Genomic DNA, 16,062 nt, shown 5'->3' on the forward strand with positions numbered 1-16,062 from the left:
CTACTGAGAATCATTTTTTGTCACACCTCGCACCCCGGGTTAGCCCTGGCTGTTGACGGCAAGTTCCATGATGAGCCGGGTGGCGAGATGGAGGAACGGATACGCGCTGAACGACGAGATCTCGTCCGAGTCCTGCAGCTCCTGCTCAGCGGGGCCGGATTTCTCCGGGCTCTTGGACTCCCAGCCGTCAAACTTGAAGTCCACCAAGTAGTTGTTCGGCTCGAGCTGGAAGAGCTGGATCTGCATTTTCATCAGGTCGGCGTCCTGCTCGCTGTCGGCCACGGTGTATCTCCAGCGCACCTTGATCGTCCAAAGCTCCTCCTCGGACGGCCGCACCCACTCTGCGCCCAGATTTTTCAGGGCCCTGTAGATCTCGCCCATCACGTCCAGCGGATACGACCTGGAACGGATGCCGAAATGCCATCTTGTTCTCGACTTTTTGGTGCTGATCGGCTGGATCGACGCAAGCTCGGGGCGCAGCTGCACCATCGACGCTCTGTGGATCTGCGGCAGCGACGAGGGCAGAATGGCGATGGTCGAGCTCGGATTGTAGTTGGTTGCATTATCGGGCTTCGGGTAGTCTATGTTCGTCGGCGTGCGCCATCTCGCATGGCTCGGGTCGTTCGCAGCCGTGTGTAGCTTGTGCTGCTTGTTGATATCCTCCACGAGCTTCTTGTTGCTCTTCATTAGTTGGTAGCTGTCGAGGATCTCCTCTGTCTCTGGCGTTCTGCCTGTTTTGATGGCGTCGATAATCTCCTCGCGCGAGTAGCCCATAGCAATGGCCAGGGCGTTCACCACGTCCTCGCTCACGTCCTCGGGTCCCACCTTCTTCTCCGCAACAGCGTCGTTCAGCAGATACTCCGGCAGTCCCACCTTGAACCACTCGTCCTCCATGATCTCCTTGATCGTGATTCTGTTGAGCGGGTTCACAACGAGCATCTTGGTGAGCAGGTTCTTGGCACCCGGCGAGAGGTCGTGCGGCAGCGTGTACACGCCGTTGCTGATCTTCTTGAAGAGAGCGGGAATCAGCTCGTCGTCAAACGGGAGACGGCCGCACAGCATCACGTACAGGATCACTCCGCACGACCAAACGTCAACCTCGGGCCCTGCGTACAGCTTGCCGGAGATCACCTCTGGGGCAGCGTAGTTCGGCGACCCGCAGCTGGTTTTGAGAAAGTTGCCGTCTGTCATGATGTTGCTAAGGCCGAAATCTGCAATCTTCACGTTCAGCTGGTCGTCCAGCAGCAAGTTCTCCGGCTTGAGGTCTCTGTGGACGATCTTGTGGCGGTGGCAGTAGTCCACGGCGGCGATGATCTGCTGGAAAAACCGCCTCGCCTCGTCCTCCTTCATCCGCCCGTGCTGGATGATGTAATCGAACAGCTCTTTGCCCGCGTACTCAATCACCATGATGATCTCGTCCTTGCTTTTGATCACGTCATACAGTTTGATGATGTGCGGGTGCCTCAACAGCCGCAGATACGAGATCTCCCGCTCAATTCGGCCCTGCATGTCCGATTTGGACAGGGTCTTTCTGTTGATCATTTTAAGGGCCACTCGCTGGCCCGTGCCCGTGTGGTACGCCAGCTTCACCTTGCCAAACGAGCCCTCGCCCAGCGTTTTGACGATCTGGTACTTGCCTATCCGGTTGGCCGCCCCCGCCGCAGGGTGGGTGTGGTGTTGTTGCTCCATCTCAGACAATGTGTCGGTAAGTTTCGTTGCTGCGACTCCACTATTTTTTTTATTTCCAGAACCGGGTCGTGCACTACTTCATTAAACCTATTTAACGAGTTCTGATGATGCCGGCTGCCATCAGCGTCATGATCTTGCGGCTGACGTCTGGGTTTTTCATGTGCTCCTGCAGCGCGGCCGGGTTGCTCTGGGCCTGCTGGAGAATCGTCTGCATCACCGGGTCGCTCAGAATCTGGACGACCTCGGGATCTTTCTGGATCCGGGCCATGGTCTCTTCGTACGTTTCTCCCTCCAACGGAGCAAATCTTTGCGCCATGGCCTTTTGGTAAAGAGAGTCGATCTCGTTCAGGTTGGCTGTCGAGTTGTTTTTCAGCTCCGCCTCTCTGGCGGCGGTCAGTGTGTCAAGACACTTCCGGTACTCCTTGATGGCCAGCTCGGCGTTGGCCTTGCGGATGTACGCTCTGATGAAGCCTGGGTCCAGCTTGATGGCCGTCTCGCAGTCTCTGATGGCGTCGGGGAACGACATGAGCTTGGCGAGAGCGGCAGCTCTGTTCGAGTAGCCTCTCACGTCGGACGGGTCTCTCTTGATCATCTCTGTGTATGCTTTCACGGCGTTCGGCCAGTCGCCGGCATTGAAGTACTCCTTGCCTTCCAGTCTGGCCTTTTCCGCCAGATCCTTGTCGATGTAGGCCTCGGCCTCTCTCTTCTTGACCTCCTTCTCGGTGCTTCTCAGCTTGTTCAGGACCTCAGGGGTTCTGTGCTCAGTCAGCGACTTCTCGAAGTACTCGCAGGCCTTCTTCAGGTCGTCTTTCTTCAGATACGAGTTTCCGATTCTCGCAAACGACTTGGCAACAAGCTTGTAGTCGGCACGCATGTCTCGTCCCTCGTCCACGGCTTTCAAGCAGGTCTGGATAGCGGCATCATAGTCCCCCTTTTCGTATTCGGCAGCAGCACGGTTGTTCAGGTAGGTGATGTCCTTGTGGGTTTCCCATGCCTTATTATACAGTTCGATTGCTTCGTCGAATTTTCTCTGCTTGTACAGCGTGTTGGCCTCGGCCTTGTACTTGTCGGCCTCGACCTTCGAATCGTCCACTGGCTCCTCGGCTTTTGGCTCTGGCTCTCTCTTCTTAGCTGGCTCTTTTGGTTCTGCTGGCTCCGCGTCCTTCATCTCGACGTCGTTGTCTGAGGACGCCTGGGCAGGGTTCGGAGGGGCCGCGCCAAGGTCGATTCCCAAAACGGCCGCCAAAACCGTCATCAGTCTCTGATCGGTGAACATCTCGGTGCCCAGGCCAGCAGGGTTGGTCTGCAACTTCTTCACTTTCTCCACAAGAGATGGGTCTTTCATTAGCTCGGCGGTCTTTGGATTAGTCTTGAGTTTTTCGATCAGGCCAGGATCAGAGAAGATCTTGCGCATTCCCATGGTTGGGTCGCTCTGTGCCATCTGGGCCTCGGAGACGGCCTCGAGACCGCTTTTGGCCATTGCATTGCTTGGATCAAGCTCTAGAGCCTTCTCGTACGACTTCTTGGCGTCGTCCAGTCTCTCAAGCCCGAACTCTGCTGCTGCGACACGGTTGTAGCCTTTGGCCCAGGAAGGGTTGATTTTGACACACTCCTGGGCGTCCTTAAGAGCCTCCTCGTATTTCTTCAGCGACGCATAGCACGCAGACCTGTTTGAGTAGAGAACGTGATTAGGAGTAGACGACACCTCGATCGCCTTGGTAAAGTACTCAATGGCCTTGTCGTAGTCCTTGGCAGAAAAAGCGGCGTTTCCCTGTGTTTTGTATTCTTCGGCAGACATGTTAGTTGATAGAGAAAACTGTTCCTACTTATAAATGGTGTCCGTTCTTTTCTAGAAAAAATACCGCTCATCCTTGCACGGAGACAGTGAGAATAATTGCATGAAAAATAATTTTATTCACAATGGATTCCTTTGCTACCAGCACCGCCGCGTTCGAGAGCTGGCTTCATAGACATTACGACTACATCAGCGATGACATTGAAATTGCAGACCTGAGAAATTCGCACGAGGGACGCGGTTTGCGGGCGCGCAATGACATCCAGAAAGACACTGTTCTGTTCCGTCTGGCAAGAGATCACATACTAAATATTCGCACAGCAGCTTTGGGCAAGCTCAAACCGGGAAACCAAGAGGTTCTTGAGACCCTGAACCAGTGGGAGGCTCTCATTTTGTGCTTGGCATACGAGATGATGCTAGGCGAGGAGTCTCAATGGAGCTCCTATTTGGCAGTTCTGCCTGAAAAATTCAACTCGCTAATGTTTTGGTCGTCCGAGGAGCTTGAAAAATTGAAGCCATCCAACGTTTTGCAGAGGATAGGACGCGAACAGGCCGAGCAGATGTACTCCAAGCTTGTGCCTGAGTATTGCTTGCGCCTGGGAAGCAAGAAATTGGTGGAATATTTGACTTTGGACCGGTTCCATGTGGTGGCAAGCATAATCATGAGCTACTCGTTTGATGTTGACGATCCCGAGGACGACCCCGAGGACGATGCTCAAGACGGGGAGGATGAAGAGGAAGAACTCGAAATAGATCAGGAATGCATCAAGTACGACGGTTATCTGAAGTCGATGGTTCCACTTGCCGATACTCTGAACTCAAATACGCATTTGGTGAATGCGAACCTGAGCTACGAAAACGACGCGCTGGTTATGACTGCTACTAAGGACATCAAAGAAGGAGAGCAAATTTATAACATCTATGGTGAACTGCCTAACTCCGAGATTCTGCGAAAGTACGGCTATGTGGAGCTTCCTGCTTCCAAGTACGAATTTGCTGAGCTGCCTCTGACGGTGATCAAGCAGACGTTTGTGGAGAACTATCTCTCGTCGATGGACCGCAAAATCAGAGAAGCGCTATTCGACAAGACTGCCGGACTGATCAGCGAGTCCGAGTACTTGGACGAAAGTCTGGAAGACCAGGACGGGGGTATTGTTTTGGACGCGTACGAGGTATTTGCCGATGCCGACGTGCTGCCTGAGCTCTTGCTATTAGTCCAGATCCTGACGACCTTCTATGAGAGTGTTGAGACGGACTCGAAGTGGGCCAAGAAACTTGCGAGAACGCGGTCTGAGCTGGAGGCGTTCATCAACAGGTGCATTCTGAAATCGTTCCAGTTGGTGGAAAAGAAAATTATAACCAGCAAGTGCGTCGCGAATCTTTATAAATGCGTCGAGGGACGCATTGCCCAGTACGGCGCCGCCCAGGACTATGAGATTCCGGCCAGCTATAGAGAATTCGACCGCGCAGAGCTGGCTGCGATCGTGCTGAGGTGCGAGGTGAACTGTCTGCGCAATGTGCTCAACAACTTCCCAGAAAAATACGAGCGCATTGACGACTCCAAGCTGCTGAAAAACGTGCTCAAGCGCAAGGCCGAGGCAGATGCACACAAGCACAAGAAGCAGAAACCTTAGTCTTTTTGCGGGCCGCCGGTGCACGCGTTCTGCGATGTCTCCGACATTATACTCGAGCTGCTAGACGTGCTTGTACGCTGCGCAAGCACTTTAATCCGCGGCCGTGGCCGCATGACCTCGAATCCCTTGGAGCCGTCTTTTTTCTCGTCTCCCTTGGCCTCTTTCTTCTCGAACTCCATGGACGCAGCGCGATACAGCTTTCTTTCTCTCTCCTTCCAGAGCTTCATCACTTCTGGGTCGGGTTCAAGGACTCCGAACGAATTATAATATAGATCGGCCTCTCTGAAGGCCAAGTCCGATTTGGGCGTAGGTTTCGTAGACGGGCCCGTCGCCACGGCAGGCACCACGCGGTGGTCTGTGAACTGCAGAGTTTTCGAGTTGACGGACTGCGTTCCGGACGCGGTTCGAAAGAGCGCCGGAGGCTCGAACGTCCAGTTGTTGAACGACTCGTCGAACGACGCCAAGCTGGGGTTGTCGGGCAGCAACGGCACCTCGATGAGATTGCCGTGCTCGATGTAGTCCGGAATGTCGGTTCCTTTCTTTCCCTTTCTGTACTTGATATACATTTTGAAAGTGGTGTAGAAGTTGTAGAGCGTGGGGACCAAGAACACAAACACGAGGGCCATGAGCTCGATAAACAGGATTGACCACGCGATCCGGGTCCTCACTTTTTCGCTGTCGTTGATTCCATCAATGAACGCAATGTGCAGAAACAAGATAATAAGCTTGACGATGGCCAGTGAGATCTTGGTCCTGTTCGTTCCCGTGTTGGAGTAGTACGGAGCCCACAACAGCATCACACACAGAATAATCGACTCCGAGCAGATAATCACAATCAACTGGATGACGCCGCTGAACTGCAGCGCGCCGACAGCAAAGCTGAACACGAAGTTTCCGAGGAAAGTGACGGCAGCAAACCACAGAGCAGACGTTTTCAGATGCACGTAGGCCCATTGCCAGATCAGAATCACATTGATCGACCTGTAGAGCATGTCGCGTCCGCGCTTGAATAGGACGAACCGCACCACATAGTATATCTGGAGCAGGAAGTAGAGGGCCAGAAGAAGCGAGGCGGTGACGGTGACCCAGGCCGGGTTGCTCCGAATCTCCGGCTGTCCATACAAATGCGTGTGTGGAGCACAGAGCACAAAAAACGAATATACGAGGAACGGCGTGGCGATGTAGCCAAGAAAAGCGGCAAGTACGTTTCCGATAACGATTAGAAACGAGAGTCTCATGTAACGGGGCAATGTGGGGCGGCAGTCTTTGGGCTTCAGCAGAAGCACCAGCGAGCAGATCCCGTGGTCGATAACGCAGGCAATCGAGATGAAGATAAGGGCGGTGATCAGGAACGACGACCAAATCGTTGGCAGACCGTCTTTGCCGAAGCCAGAGCCCAGAAGTCGTTTCAGCCCGCCCATCCACATCGACTCGTACACGCCGTCGACGCCCCTGGCGGCGTGGTCGTGTAGCAAGTCCATGACGCCTGCCCAGCGCTGCGAGGCCATTAGGGGCTGAAAGAAACCGGGGAATTGGAGATTCAAGCCGGCCATGAAGTGGATAAACTGAATGTAGACCAGATAGTCTGCATAACTCGGCGAGAGCTGGTTGAGCAGCGGCGCGTTGCATATGGACGCCGCCTTGTACAAGAACGGGTTTTGGGTGTCAATGTACGGCGAAAGCTGGTACCCAAGAATGTTCGAGAGAATAATTAGCGACAGCAGCAGCGCCGTAAACGCCACCATGAAGTTCTGCAGCGAGCGTTTCTGGACGGTACTGAACTTGGCCAGAGAACAGCCAATCACCGTGTGGTTGGCGTCCGAGTTGATGACAGTGACGTCCAAACTGTATGTCCCAAAGGGAGAGTGGTGGCCGATGTAGAGCGACAAGTCCACCACGACCTCGTCTCCCTCGTATATGGGACACGAGTCGTAGGTCTCTTCCGCACGGTCCAGCAGCAGCGGGGAGTACTCTTCCATCCAAGTGTCTCTCTTTTGTATCATATCGGACATGTCTGGCACGCGAGTGGAGTAATTTATCAGCGAGCTGTGAGCAGTCGAGGAGGGCTGCTGGGAGGTCGTCGTGCTAACAGGCTCTTCTCCGTCCGCACGGAGCACCCTGGAGTAATTGCACAGTCTCAAGTACTCGTCATGTATCACGTCGCCAACGTATTCGAGCCGGACGTGGAGCGTCGTGTAAGTGTTTGTGGTTTCGTTCACGTCCACAATATACCCGAGCGAGTCCATGGCGATGTACATCTTCAGCAGTCCGTCATCGCCGTTGTAGGACACATTGGTGAACAACGGGGAGAGAAGCGTGTTGTCCATTCTTCTGGGCCAATCACAGCCCCTGACGCTCAAAAGAGCGCTCGTGACACCCTCTGCAAGCAGCAGTAATCCCAGAAACAGCAGCGTGGTCATGGCTGCAAATTAGGGACAGCGAGGGTGAAAAGACGGTAATTTGCTCTGGGTATATTTTTCTGAAAATCGCTACCCCTTTTTTATTTTTCCATTATTGCGTGCAGACTATGTATGTATCATCAGGCAATATTTTTCATGAGGTACTCGAAAATTGAAAAAAAAATCATGGTGGTCACTATCGACCGCGTGATCGAGGGCCCGAGCCCGCGGTAGAGCTCGCGCGTGGGCCACCTCAGTTTGGGCGCTACCACAGGCAGCTTGTCGCGGCCGGCGACCTCTCGCAGAATGTTGCGGATCACGTCGCGCTGGTACTGCGACTTGATCGTGTCCACCGGGAACACCAGGATCCAGCTGAAACACCCGGCCACCGCCCCGGAAATCGGCACGCTCAGCACGTTGATCGTTTCCCGCAGCCCTGTGTTCTGTGTCACGTGACCGTTCCTGGTCTGGATGAAGAGCTTGACTGTCTCGTAGAGTCCGTAGAAAAGTCCCGAGGACACGCCGTCCTTGGTGAGGTGGTACCTGTACCCCGAGTAGAGTCCTCTGAGGCCCTCGTGCCGCACAATGGTGGACGCCACGCTCGGAAGACTCGACGGCAGCTTGTCGCGTTGCAGATGCACGTACTTGCCGTTTTCCTTGGAGTTGTTGACCAGGAGGAGGATTTGCTGGAAGATCTTGGACAGCTCAAATGGGCACGCAAACAGGGACACCGCCGCGCCTGAGATGGAACCCGCCAAAACGGCAATCGGGATGTTGTTGACCACCTTGTCGATCTGGGCCTGTTGATCGGACACCGGCGCCGTTCTATAGACTAGAGGGTGGCTGCCCCAGATCGGGGCTCCCAGGAGGCTCACTATGGGCTTTGCTTCTGTGTAAATAGACACTCCGAGCGACCGAGCGAAGGCCGTAGAGATAAGCGGGGCAGAAATGCCCCGGAAGAGTCCGCGGACGCCCTCGTGGTGGACGGTGGCTCGAAAGCACGCGAATGCGTTGGCAAAGTGGTGGGTCTGCATCCGCGTCTTCATGGAGTCCAGGGGGAAGCCCACAGAGGTGGAGACCAGTGAGGCCGTATAGGAGAGGATTCCGGATTTGTAGCCCGTGAGGGCAGCGGGGAGCTGAAAAAAGGGGTCTTCGTACGCGATGTCCCCCGTTATAGCAGGGATGTGCGTAGACGCCTTGTCTTGCAAAGACGACATTGCAATTAAAGAGGAGCGAGGTGAATCGGAGATGAAGAAATTTCTAGGGCACAGCCGCAGCAAATACTGGATATTTTTTTTTGTATTTTTTATTTAGGCCTTTTTTTGAATTCAATTACTGGCATTCCTAAATGTTACATGTCGATGGCATCTTTAAAACTGAGAATGTCGTTGAACCGCAGTCCGTTGACGTCGATATCGTGGTCGCGCGATTTCTCCAGCAAGTCGCCGACCTCCGCACGGTCAACCTCGTCGTTGTCCTTGCTTGCTACCAAAATCAAACCGTTGGACCGAACGGACTTGACCAGGTCCGGACAGATCGAAAGCACCCTGTTTGGGACAATGATGCCGAGTAGGTTGTTGGTGGTGGCAAAAGCTATCCCCAGCTTAATCGACCGCGTGAGCTTGTCCTGGTACTGTAGGTCGTTGAGATACACCACTGAGTCCTTGTTGATGGAGTCGATGTTGTCAATCTTGAGCTCCGGCTTCTCGACCTCCGACACGTCCACGGAGTCTGTGGGGAACCCGTTAGCGGTGCACGGCTCGAACCTGTGCGTGTCAAAGTTATACTTGATTCCGTTGATGTTGTAGAAGACGGGGTAGTTGGGCTGCTTCCAATTTAAAATTGTGCACACCATAGCGTTGTCGCTGGACAGAATTAACGACCGGTTGCGGTTTCCTTGCGTGCGCAGGCCGCGCACGTGCGTGAACACGTCGTTGAGTATCAGGTCGATGTAGTTGTTCATGATATTGTCGGTTGTCGGGCTCAGGTCGGCAGATTTGCACTTTGCTACCAAATTATATGCCGAGACCGAGTAGCACTTCATGTTTAAGAAATTGAGCTCGAAAACGGACGGAAAGAAAATCTCCAGGTTCAGCGACACGTCCACGGCGATAATCTGCAGGAACAGCTCCAACGGAATGTACAGTCTGGCCATGATGTCTTCTAATTTTTTCAGACCGTCGCTCAAATTTTTCACCTCCCGCAGCTGAGCACACAGATCTTCAAACGCGCCCGGCGAGTACAGCAGCCTGGACAGCTGGTCAAAATCAAAATTGCACACGGACAGGACAACGCCCTGGAACGTGATCTGCCAGCTCGGACACACCAGCGGGGTCCCGTCGCTCAGATAGCACACCTTTACGCGGTAGTACTCGCCGCTCAGCGATGAAGCCGTGACGAACGAGATCGACTTCACGGCCGCCGCGGAGGACGACGACTTCCAGTACGTGTCGTACATCGAAATCTCCAGCGGCCGGCCTGAGTACGGATACACGATCTCGTAGTTGAACCGGAGCGTGCCGATGCTGCGGAGCCGCAGGTCCACGAGCGGGACCTCGATGTCGCCGTTGAGCTTGGCGCCGACTCCGGGGCACCTATTTTGGAGCAGCGTCGACGGAAGCGTGCCCTTGGCAATGAGCCGAGTTCCAAAGGTCGGGAACAGCTCAAAGTCGATCGCAAAGCCGTCGAAGGTGTCTGTCTGGAACGTGATGGACTTATCGTTGTCGAGGACAGGAAGAAGCAGGTTTCGCGGGATCAGATCGTTCTTGTCGCAGCTGATGGTGATCCGTCCGGGTATCGAGGTGAGGAAAGTGTCCGGGTTGAGTCTGATGGAGTTTCTGTTGGTGTAGAAGGACAGCTTGAGGAAGATTCGCTTTTCCAGGAAATTGTGGCCGTACTTCCGCAGAGGAATGATCGGCGGAGGCAGTTCCAAGTCGGGAATCATGTCGACGTTGCTGATTTCAGAGAGAGACGGCATATCGTCCAGGTTGGGCGGCACCATCGGGGACATCACGTTTTTCGTGTAGCTCAAGGTTGGCGCCTGCGGAGGAGCCAACTCTGGCTCCTTTTGCGGCTGAGGAACGGCAGCGTTGGCTTTTAGCGACTCGATCAGAACGTTGGCGACTTCAACATTTCCCTCCCAAAGCGCGTAGTACAGCGGGTTAAAGCCGTCCTCGTCCTTGATGTCGAAATCGGCTCCAAACTCTATCAGTTTCTTGGTGGTCGAAGCGTAGCCCTTAGTGACGCTGTAAAAAATTGGCGTCCACTTGTTGAGCTTGTCTGTCTGGTTGATGTCGGCGCCGTACTCAAGCAGCAGCGGGATCAGATCGTCGTGGCCGGCCGACGCGACGATGTGCAGCGGCAGCAGGCCCTCGGCGTTGCTCTGGAACGATTTTGTCAGGAGGCCCTTTGCTTTGGCTTCCGCGGGCGTGCTGGCCTGGCTAAGCAGCAGCTGCACAACTTCCAGGTTTCCTGTCTTGCAGGCAACGTTGAGAGGCAGGTACGTCGGCTTGAGGTCGTTTTGCTGCGGAAAAGCGTTGGCTCCGTGCTTCAGCAGTATCTCGACAGACGTAACGTGGTTGTTGATGATGGCCATGAGCAGCGGCGAGATCGACTCGTTGTCGACCACGTCGATCAGACTTTCGAGCGGCTTGATGCGCGGCGCGTAGTCCAGAACAAGCAGCAGCAAGTCGTCGCGGCCGAGCTCTGTGATGTAGTGCAGGCACGTGCGCCCGGTCACGTCCTTCAGCGTCGGGTCGATGTTGTTCTCCAGACATAGCTTGACGATGCCCACGCGGTCCGTTTTGCACGACGCGGCCTCGTGGAGACACGTTCTGCCGTTGAGGTCGTCCACCAGCGTGATGTCGATGAATTCTCTGAAGTTGTCGTAGAAATACTGCAACGCTTCGTCCGGGATCTGCAGATTGGGTATCAGCAGCAAGAACACCTTGGAGATCGTGAACCGCTTGCTGTCGGGGCTCAGCTTCGAGAGGACCTGATTGGCCCACTCATGCAGCTTCGCCACCTGCTCCTCCTTCGACTGGTTCGCGTTCTGCGCCGTGATCTCGTAGAAATCCGTGTACAGCTCGTCCGACTCTCTGTCTCCGCGGGCCAGCTCGCCCTCGTCCACCTTGGCGCTTTCCTTGGTCTCGTACCGCACAAAGCCGCCGCCCTCGACCTTCGCCTCCAGCTCCATCAGATTGTTGGCCACCAGGTCGCTCAGCTCGATGATCTCGTCTCTGTGGAAAACAGGCTGCACGTTGACAGCAGTGGACAGGTAGAGCTCCTTTGTTCTCGACTTTGACCGCTTGTCCCACTTCTTGAGCACCTTCGTGAACCCTGTCTCGTTCAGCTCGACAAACTGCTCCAATCGGTCTAGATCCTTGGAGAACTTCTTGAATCCATCGTACAGGGTGACAAACGCGATGGAGTTTTTCGTGACATTGTCGAGACGGCCGTCCAACAGCGCCTTGTTCTTCTTCTCGATCAGAATGTCCAGCCGGAACTTCAGCTCGGACTCCTTCTCCAAATAGAAGTTGTTGACCTTCTCGAGCTCTCGCTCTAGACGAAAGAAAAAAGAGCCCTTCTTGTCCTGCAACGACTGGTCATTGCTGTTGTTGGCGACCAGAGCGTTGATCAGCTTCTTGAGCGCTTTGTAGTTGATAAAGTAGCCCGAGTACTCGGGCAACTCCAGCTGGCGCGCGGCCAGGTACTTGCCAAACTTCATTAAAAGTACGAGATCCTGCCAACTTAATTTCACGGTGGAATTACGTCAGCGAAATTACAGGCCCTGGACGCCCGCACAGAGGGCCGGCCGGCGATCTCTCAGAGGGCGGAGGGGAGCGCTGGGGGCCCAGAAGGGGCTGCGAGGCAGACATGCGGCAGACGGCCACGGGAGACGGGGGCCTTCACCACCCGCGGCGCGCCTTATTAGAGACACCGCACGTGCTACCAGGAGCGACGATCGACGCGGGACGACCCGTTTGTCTCATTATCTATTATCGTATGCGTAGCGTACGTACGTTATATAACATAGTTTTCAGAGTCCAGCCGGCACGTAGGGCGGCGAATAAATCGTAAATGCAGTAGTGGCTCGTCACGAGCGCTAATAATAAGAATATGGTGTTCATGACAGTTCCCCGTTGATGAAGCTTTCGAACTCGAGCTCGACATCGTGCATGCCGTCGAACTCGTAGAAATCGTGGAAATGAAGATCATTTTTCGATTCTAGGCCCAGCACGAGGTCTGTGGTTGGCGGAGACAGCATGGAGTCGGCCGTGTCCGACTTGAAAATGGAGAAGGAAAGCTCCTTATCGGGCGACGAGGGCAGGTCGGCCAGCTTGAAGCCTTTTGGCGACAGCGACACCAATGTGGAGCCCGAGAGACTGTCCATGGTTTCGTTTGTTTTCGTGAGCGAGATGGAAGGAGTAGGTGTCAGGTCGGCGCCGTGGTCTGGATGGCGGTCTAGAAGATCGAGGTGGTCGTCCTCGGACAGCGCTGGGGACGAGTAGTCCATGTCCGGGTCGTCGAACTTGATGAATTTGTCCATTTCCTCGGTTTTCGGAGCAGCCGGCTGCTGGACCTGCTGCGAGTGGTTCAGGTCGATGAGGGACACGATGAGGTCATTAATGTCGTCATCGTGACTTCTTTTACGTGGAAATGATGGCGATGGGGTCGGAAGGGTCTCGTTTTTCTTCGATTTCTCTCGAACTTCGTTCTTCAACTTTTTCAGGTCGGACACAAGCTTGATGACCTCCAGCTTGAGGTAGTAGTTTTCTTCGTTGATCTTTAGAATCTGTTGCTTGAGAGGATTGTTCATGATGCTGGCCTCCAGGTCCAGCTGAGCGTGCGGCGTCTGCTTAGACAGCTTAGCGTCCTTGGGCTCTTTCACGGAGTGGGCATTAGAGTTTACGGCCTGCGAGGGTTTTCGACCGGGTTTTGGCCGAGGGGGCAGAACCCATTTACGAGACGTTTTGATCTTGATCGGCGGCTGTGCTAGCGGGTCTGGCGAGGTGCCCGGACTAGGACTGGCGTTGGTCAGAGGTGTGCTGATGCTTGTATCAGTTAGTGCTGGAATGTTAGCTGGACAGGCGAACGACAACATACTTTGATTCGACATGACTCATGGAACCCATTGAATTAAAAGATAGAGGTATTCAACTTTTGACAAAGGAAATCCAAAGTATATAAAAGGTTGGACGGAATCGGATGCAAAAAAATCGGCACCCCAACTTTGATGCTTCGCAGCTTGTATTGTCCAGGAGCGTAGTTACTTGATTTGGATTTTTTCCACCCCCATAGGCTGTCGCTGTTATTGTGGGTTATTATTTGCTGCAATAGAACTGGTACACACACGACCGCGACTCCGCGACATGCAGTATTCACCCGGTTGCTTCCGCGCTAGAAAGACGTCGGGGCTCACGCGAGCGCACGCGACTGGCAGCTTCCGTGGCATGGGCGCGCATTGCCAGTGGCCTTGGAGCACTGGCACAGGGTGTGCGTCCGACGCCCGCTCCCTTGGGCCGGAGGGACCGGACTGCGGGACATTTTATTTTCCACAAACACCCCCTTTGCTGACAATTTCCCGAGCCGAGAAGTTCTTGAAAAAGGCGCATTTCGGCAGGTGGATCTCTAAATCTACTCATCCCTTTGTCAATTTTTTTTGCGAGCATTTTCCAAACGTTCCACGGTGCAGCAAGCATTACGCAACTACAACAATCCGCAACAAAAGTACACTATTATTAGGATCTTCCCCCACACCTCTACATCTTCATGAAATCTATGAGGTCCAACGTTTTTTCCTGTTTCGGCTGCTTGTTTTTCAGCAGCTCACTCAGATTGTTCTTCTTCCTCTTGCGCGCGCGCTCCTTGCCGCTGGTTTTCTCCACGGTCTTTCCCGCCTCTTTTTCTTGCACCAGCACGTCCTTCGTCATTTCATGCTTGCATCCCAGACATCTGTAGCACAGCGCCCGCTTCCGAACTCCGTCCTTGCTCTCGTACCGCACACGAATCTGCAGATTGACTCCCGACACAAGAACCTCCTCGCACCGGTGACAGAAAATGTACCCGTCTTCTCCCACCGCCTCCGGTAGCACGAGACTGTGTCTGTCGCACGTCCTCACAAACCGCCGCCGCAGCTGCCGCCGCAGCCGGCGGTCTTTGGCAGCGTGCGCCAAGTTGTACTGGTAAACAGCCTTATCAGCCATGGCAAAACATCGAAAAAAAAAAAATAAAAAAAAAAAATTAAAATCCAGCATAGTACAAGTAATGCCATCTCTATTAATGCAATGATCTAAAGTCGGGCTCGCCTCCTCTTCACAGGACTGAACTTAGGACTCGGCAGCTCGAACTCGCGCTTCACACCGCCACAGATCCCAGTGTTGTTGGTGCTCTTGGTGTTGGTCACATTCCGCAATGCCGTAATAGGCTTTGCGCTCATGCTCTCGGTCAGGATGTTCTGCACGTCCACCACCCTCGTCTTGGAAGGTGTGGACGGCGGCGTGAAGTAGACCGACGTCTCCTCGGGCTCCTCAAACAGCGCAGGGATCTGTTTCTCGATGTACTCGCACCACTCGTCGCAATCGCTCTTGATCTGGTAGTCGATCACCTTGTCCCACGCGCTCGGGGACACCTCGCAGTCGTTGATGAAGATGACCTTGCCGTCCTGCCTCTCGTGGATGCGCCTGCTCAGCTGGCGCACGAGTTTGCGCACCCCGTCGACTTTCAAGGACGTGCCAAAGATGATCAGCAGATTCGGGTTCTTCGCCATGTCGCTCGTGAGCCCGCGCGCGAGCGAGTCTGCGTGCGGGTGGTGCTCGCCGTAGAGCACGATATCCGGCCGCAGCACGCCCACCGCGGACCGGCTAGCTCTTTTCCCCTGCTCCGCGCGCTCTCTGTATTTTGCCACGCAGTTCGGGCAATCGGGCAACTCGCCCTCGCGCAACGTGTCGCTGTTGGCGCGGTCCCACGCGAACCGGCTGAAGCACATGGTGCAGCTCAGCCGGTTCAGGTCGCCGTGCAATTGCACCACGTCGAGCTCTTTCCAGTTCCTGTCGACGCCGGTCCGGAGATCGCACTGCCGCTCCAGCCCGTCAATGTTCTGCGTGTAGCATTTCAGCAGCTTGCCGTGTTTTTTCAGCCGCCTGATAAACCAGTGGGTCTTTGTAGGCCTGGCAGTGCACGTCTTTGTGTAGAGCTGTTGCATGAACTTGCAAAACAGCATGATCGACTCGTCGTTTCTGAACAGCGAGATGTCAAACAGGTCTTTGCCCTTGACAATCGTCTGCTGTTTGTCCGACCGTTTCGCCAGGTTGTACAGCCCGTGCGCACTGCGAAAGTCGGGTATCCCCGCACTGCAACTGATGCCTGCGCCGGTCAGCACGACGACCTTCTTGCTTTTCGCGATGGCTTTGTTGATCTGCACGAGCTCGGCCTGTGACTTGGCGTCTAGCTGGAGTACCTTCATTGCTAAGAAGAATTCGCGGAAGCGAAACCTTCTTGGTGCAAACACTTTTTTCCGAATGGGGAAATATAAAAATACTCCTGC

At 54.4% G+C, this 16,062-nt stretch overlaps 10 protein-coding genes across 10 annotated transcripts; 1 reads left to right on the top strand and 9 right to left on the bottom strand.

Annotated features, from left to right (window-relative positions):
- Positions 1 to 39: 39 nt before the first annotated feature.
- Positions 40 to 1,689, bottom strand: KL911_004231 (uncharacterized protein; the record flags this gene model as incomplete). Its single annotated transcript, XM_043199500.1, has 1 exon — positions 40 to 1,689. One exon carries the CDS (start codon positions 1,687 to 1,689, stop codon positions 40 to 42), a length of 1,650 nt encoding a protein of 549 aa, XP_043053055.1.
- Positions 1,690 to 1,780: 91 nt separating this feature from the next.
- Positions 1,781 to 3,487, bottom strand: KL911_004232 (uncharacterized protein; the record flags this gene model as incomplete). Its single annotated transcript, XM_043199501.1, has 1 exon — positions 1,781 to 3,487. One exon carries the CDS (start codon positions 3,485 to 3,487, stop codon positions 1,781 to 1,783), a length of 1,707 nt encoding a protein of 568 aa, XP_043053056.1.
- Positions 3,488 to 3,609: 122 nt separating this feature from the next.
- On the top strand, positions 3,610 to 5,118 carry KL911_004233 (uncharacterized protein; the record flags this gene model as incomplete). Its single annotated transcript, XM_043199502.1, has 1 exon — positions 3,610 to 5,118. One exon carries the CDS (start codon positions 3,610 to 3,612, stop codon positions 5,116 to 5,118), a length of 1,509 nt encoding a protein of 502 aa, XP_043053057.1.
- Positions 5,119 to 5,164: 46 nt separating this feature from the next.
- On the bottom strand, positions 5,165 to 5,744 carry KL911_004234 (uncharacterized protein; the record flags this gene model as incomplete). The annotated part of the gene is made up of 2 exons (XM_043199503.1): positions 5,165 to 5,195; positions 5,293 to 5,744. 2 exons carry the CDS (start codon positions 5,742 to 5,744, stop codon positions 5,165 to 5,167), a joined length of 483 nt encoding a protein of 160 aa, XP_043053058.1.
- A 64-nt stretch (positions 5,745 to 5,808) lies between these two features.
- Positions 5,809 to 7,538, bottom strand: KL911_004235 (uncharacterized protein; the record flags this gene model as incomplete). The annotated part of the gene is made up of 2 exons (XM_043199504.1): positions 5,809 to 6,703; positions 6,772 to 7,538. The coding sequence occupies 2 exons, from the start codon at positions 7,536 to 7,538 to the stop codon at positions 5,809 to 5,811; spliced, it is 1,662 nt and encodes a 553-aa protein (XP_043053059.1).
- A 119-nt stretch (positions 7,539 to 7,657) lies between these two features.
- On the bottom strand, positions 7,658 to 8,734 carry KL911_004236 (uncharacterized protein; the record flags this gene model as incomplete). Its single annotated transcript, XM_043199505.1, has 1 exon — positions 7,658 to 8,734. One exon carries the CDS (start codon positions 8,732 to 8,734, stop codon positions 7,658 to 7,660), a length of 1,077 nt encoding a protein of 358 aa, XP_043053060.1.
- A 134-nt stretch (positions 8,735 to 8,868) lies between these two features.
- On the bottom strand, positions 8,869 to 12,243 carry KL911_004237 (uncharacterized protein; the record flags this gene model as incomplete). Its single annotated transcript, XM_043199506.1, has 1 exon — positions 8,869 to 12,243. One exon carries the CDS (start codon positions 12,241 to 12,243, stop codon positions 8,869 to 8,871), a length of 3,375 nt encoding a protein of 1,124 aa, XP_043053061.1.
- A 399-nt stretch (positions 12,244 to 12,642) lies between these two features.
- On the bottom strand, positions 12,643 to 13,620 carry KL911_004238 (uncharacterized protein; the record flags this gene model as incomplete). Its single annotated transcript, XM_043199507.1, has 1 exon — positions 12,643 to 13,620. The coding sequence occupies one exon, from the start codon at positions 13,618 to 13,620 to the stop codon at positions 12,643 to 12,645; it is 978 nt and encodes a 325-aa protein (XP_043053062.1).
- Positions 13,621 to 13,827: 207 nt separating this feature from the next.
- Positions 13,828 to 14,722, bottom strand: KL911_004239 (uncharacterized protein; the record flags this gene model as incomplete). Its single annotated transcript, XM_043199508.1, has 2 exons — positions 13,828 to 14,000; positions 14,470 to 14,722. The coding sequence occupies 2 exons, from the start codon at positions 14,720 to 14,722 to the stop codon at positions 13,828 to 13,830; spliced, it is 426 nt and encodes a 141-aa protein (XP_043053063.1).
- An 86-nt stretch (positions 14,723 to 14,808) lies between these two features.
- KL911_004240 (uncharacterized protein) lies at positions 14,809 to 15,981 on the bottom strand (the record flags this gene model as incomplete). The annotated part of the gene is made up of 1 exon (XM_043199510.1): positions 14,809 to 15,981. The coding sequence occupies one exon, from the start codon at positions 15,979 to 15,981 to the stop codon at positions 14,809 to 14,811; it is 1,173 nt and encodes a 390-aa protein (XP_043053064.1).
- Positions 15,982 to 16,062: the final 81 nt, after the last annotated feature.

Source organism: Ogataea haglerorum, assembly GCF_019207285.1.
Source record: "Ogataea haglerorum isolate 81-453-3 chromosome Unknown 81-453-3_NODE_12_length_311171_cov_96.283249, whole genome shotgun sequence".
In the NCBI taxonomy this organism is placed as follows: domain Eukaryota; kingdom Fungi; phylum Ascomycota; class Pichiomycetes; order Pichiales; family Pichiaceae; genus Ogataea; species Ogataea haglerorum.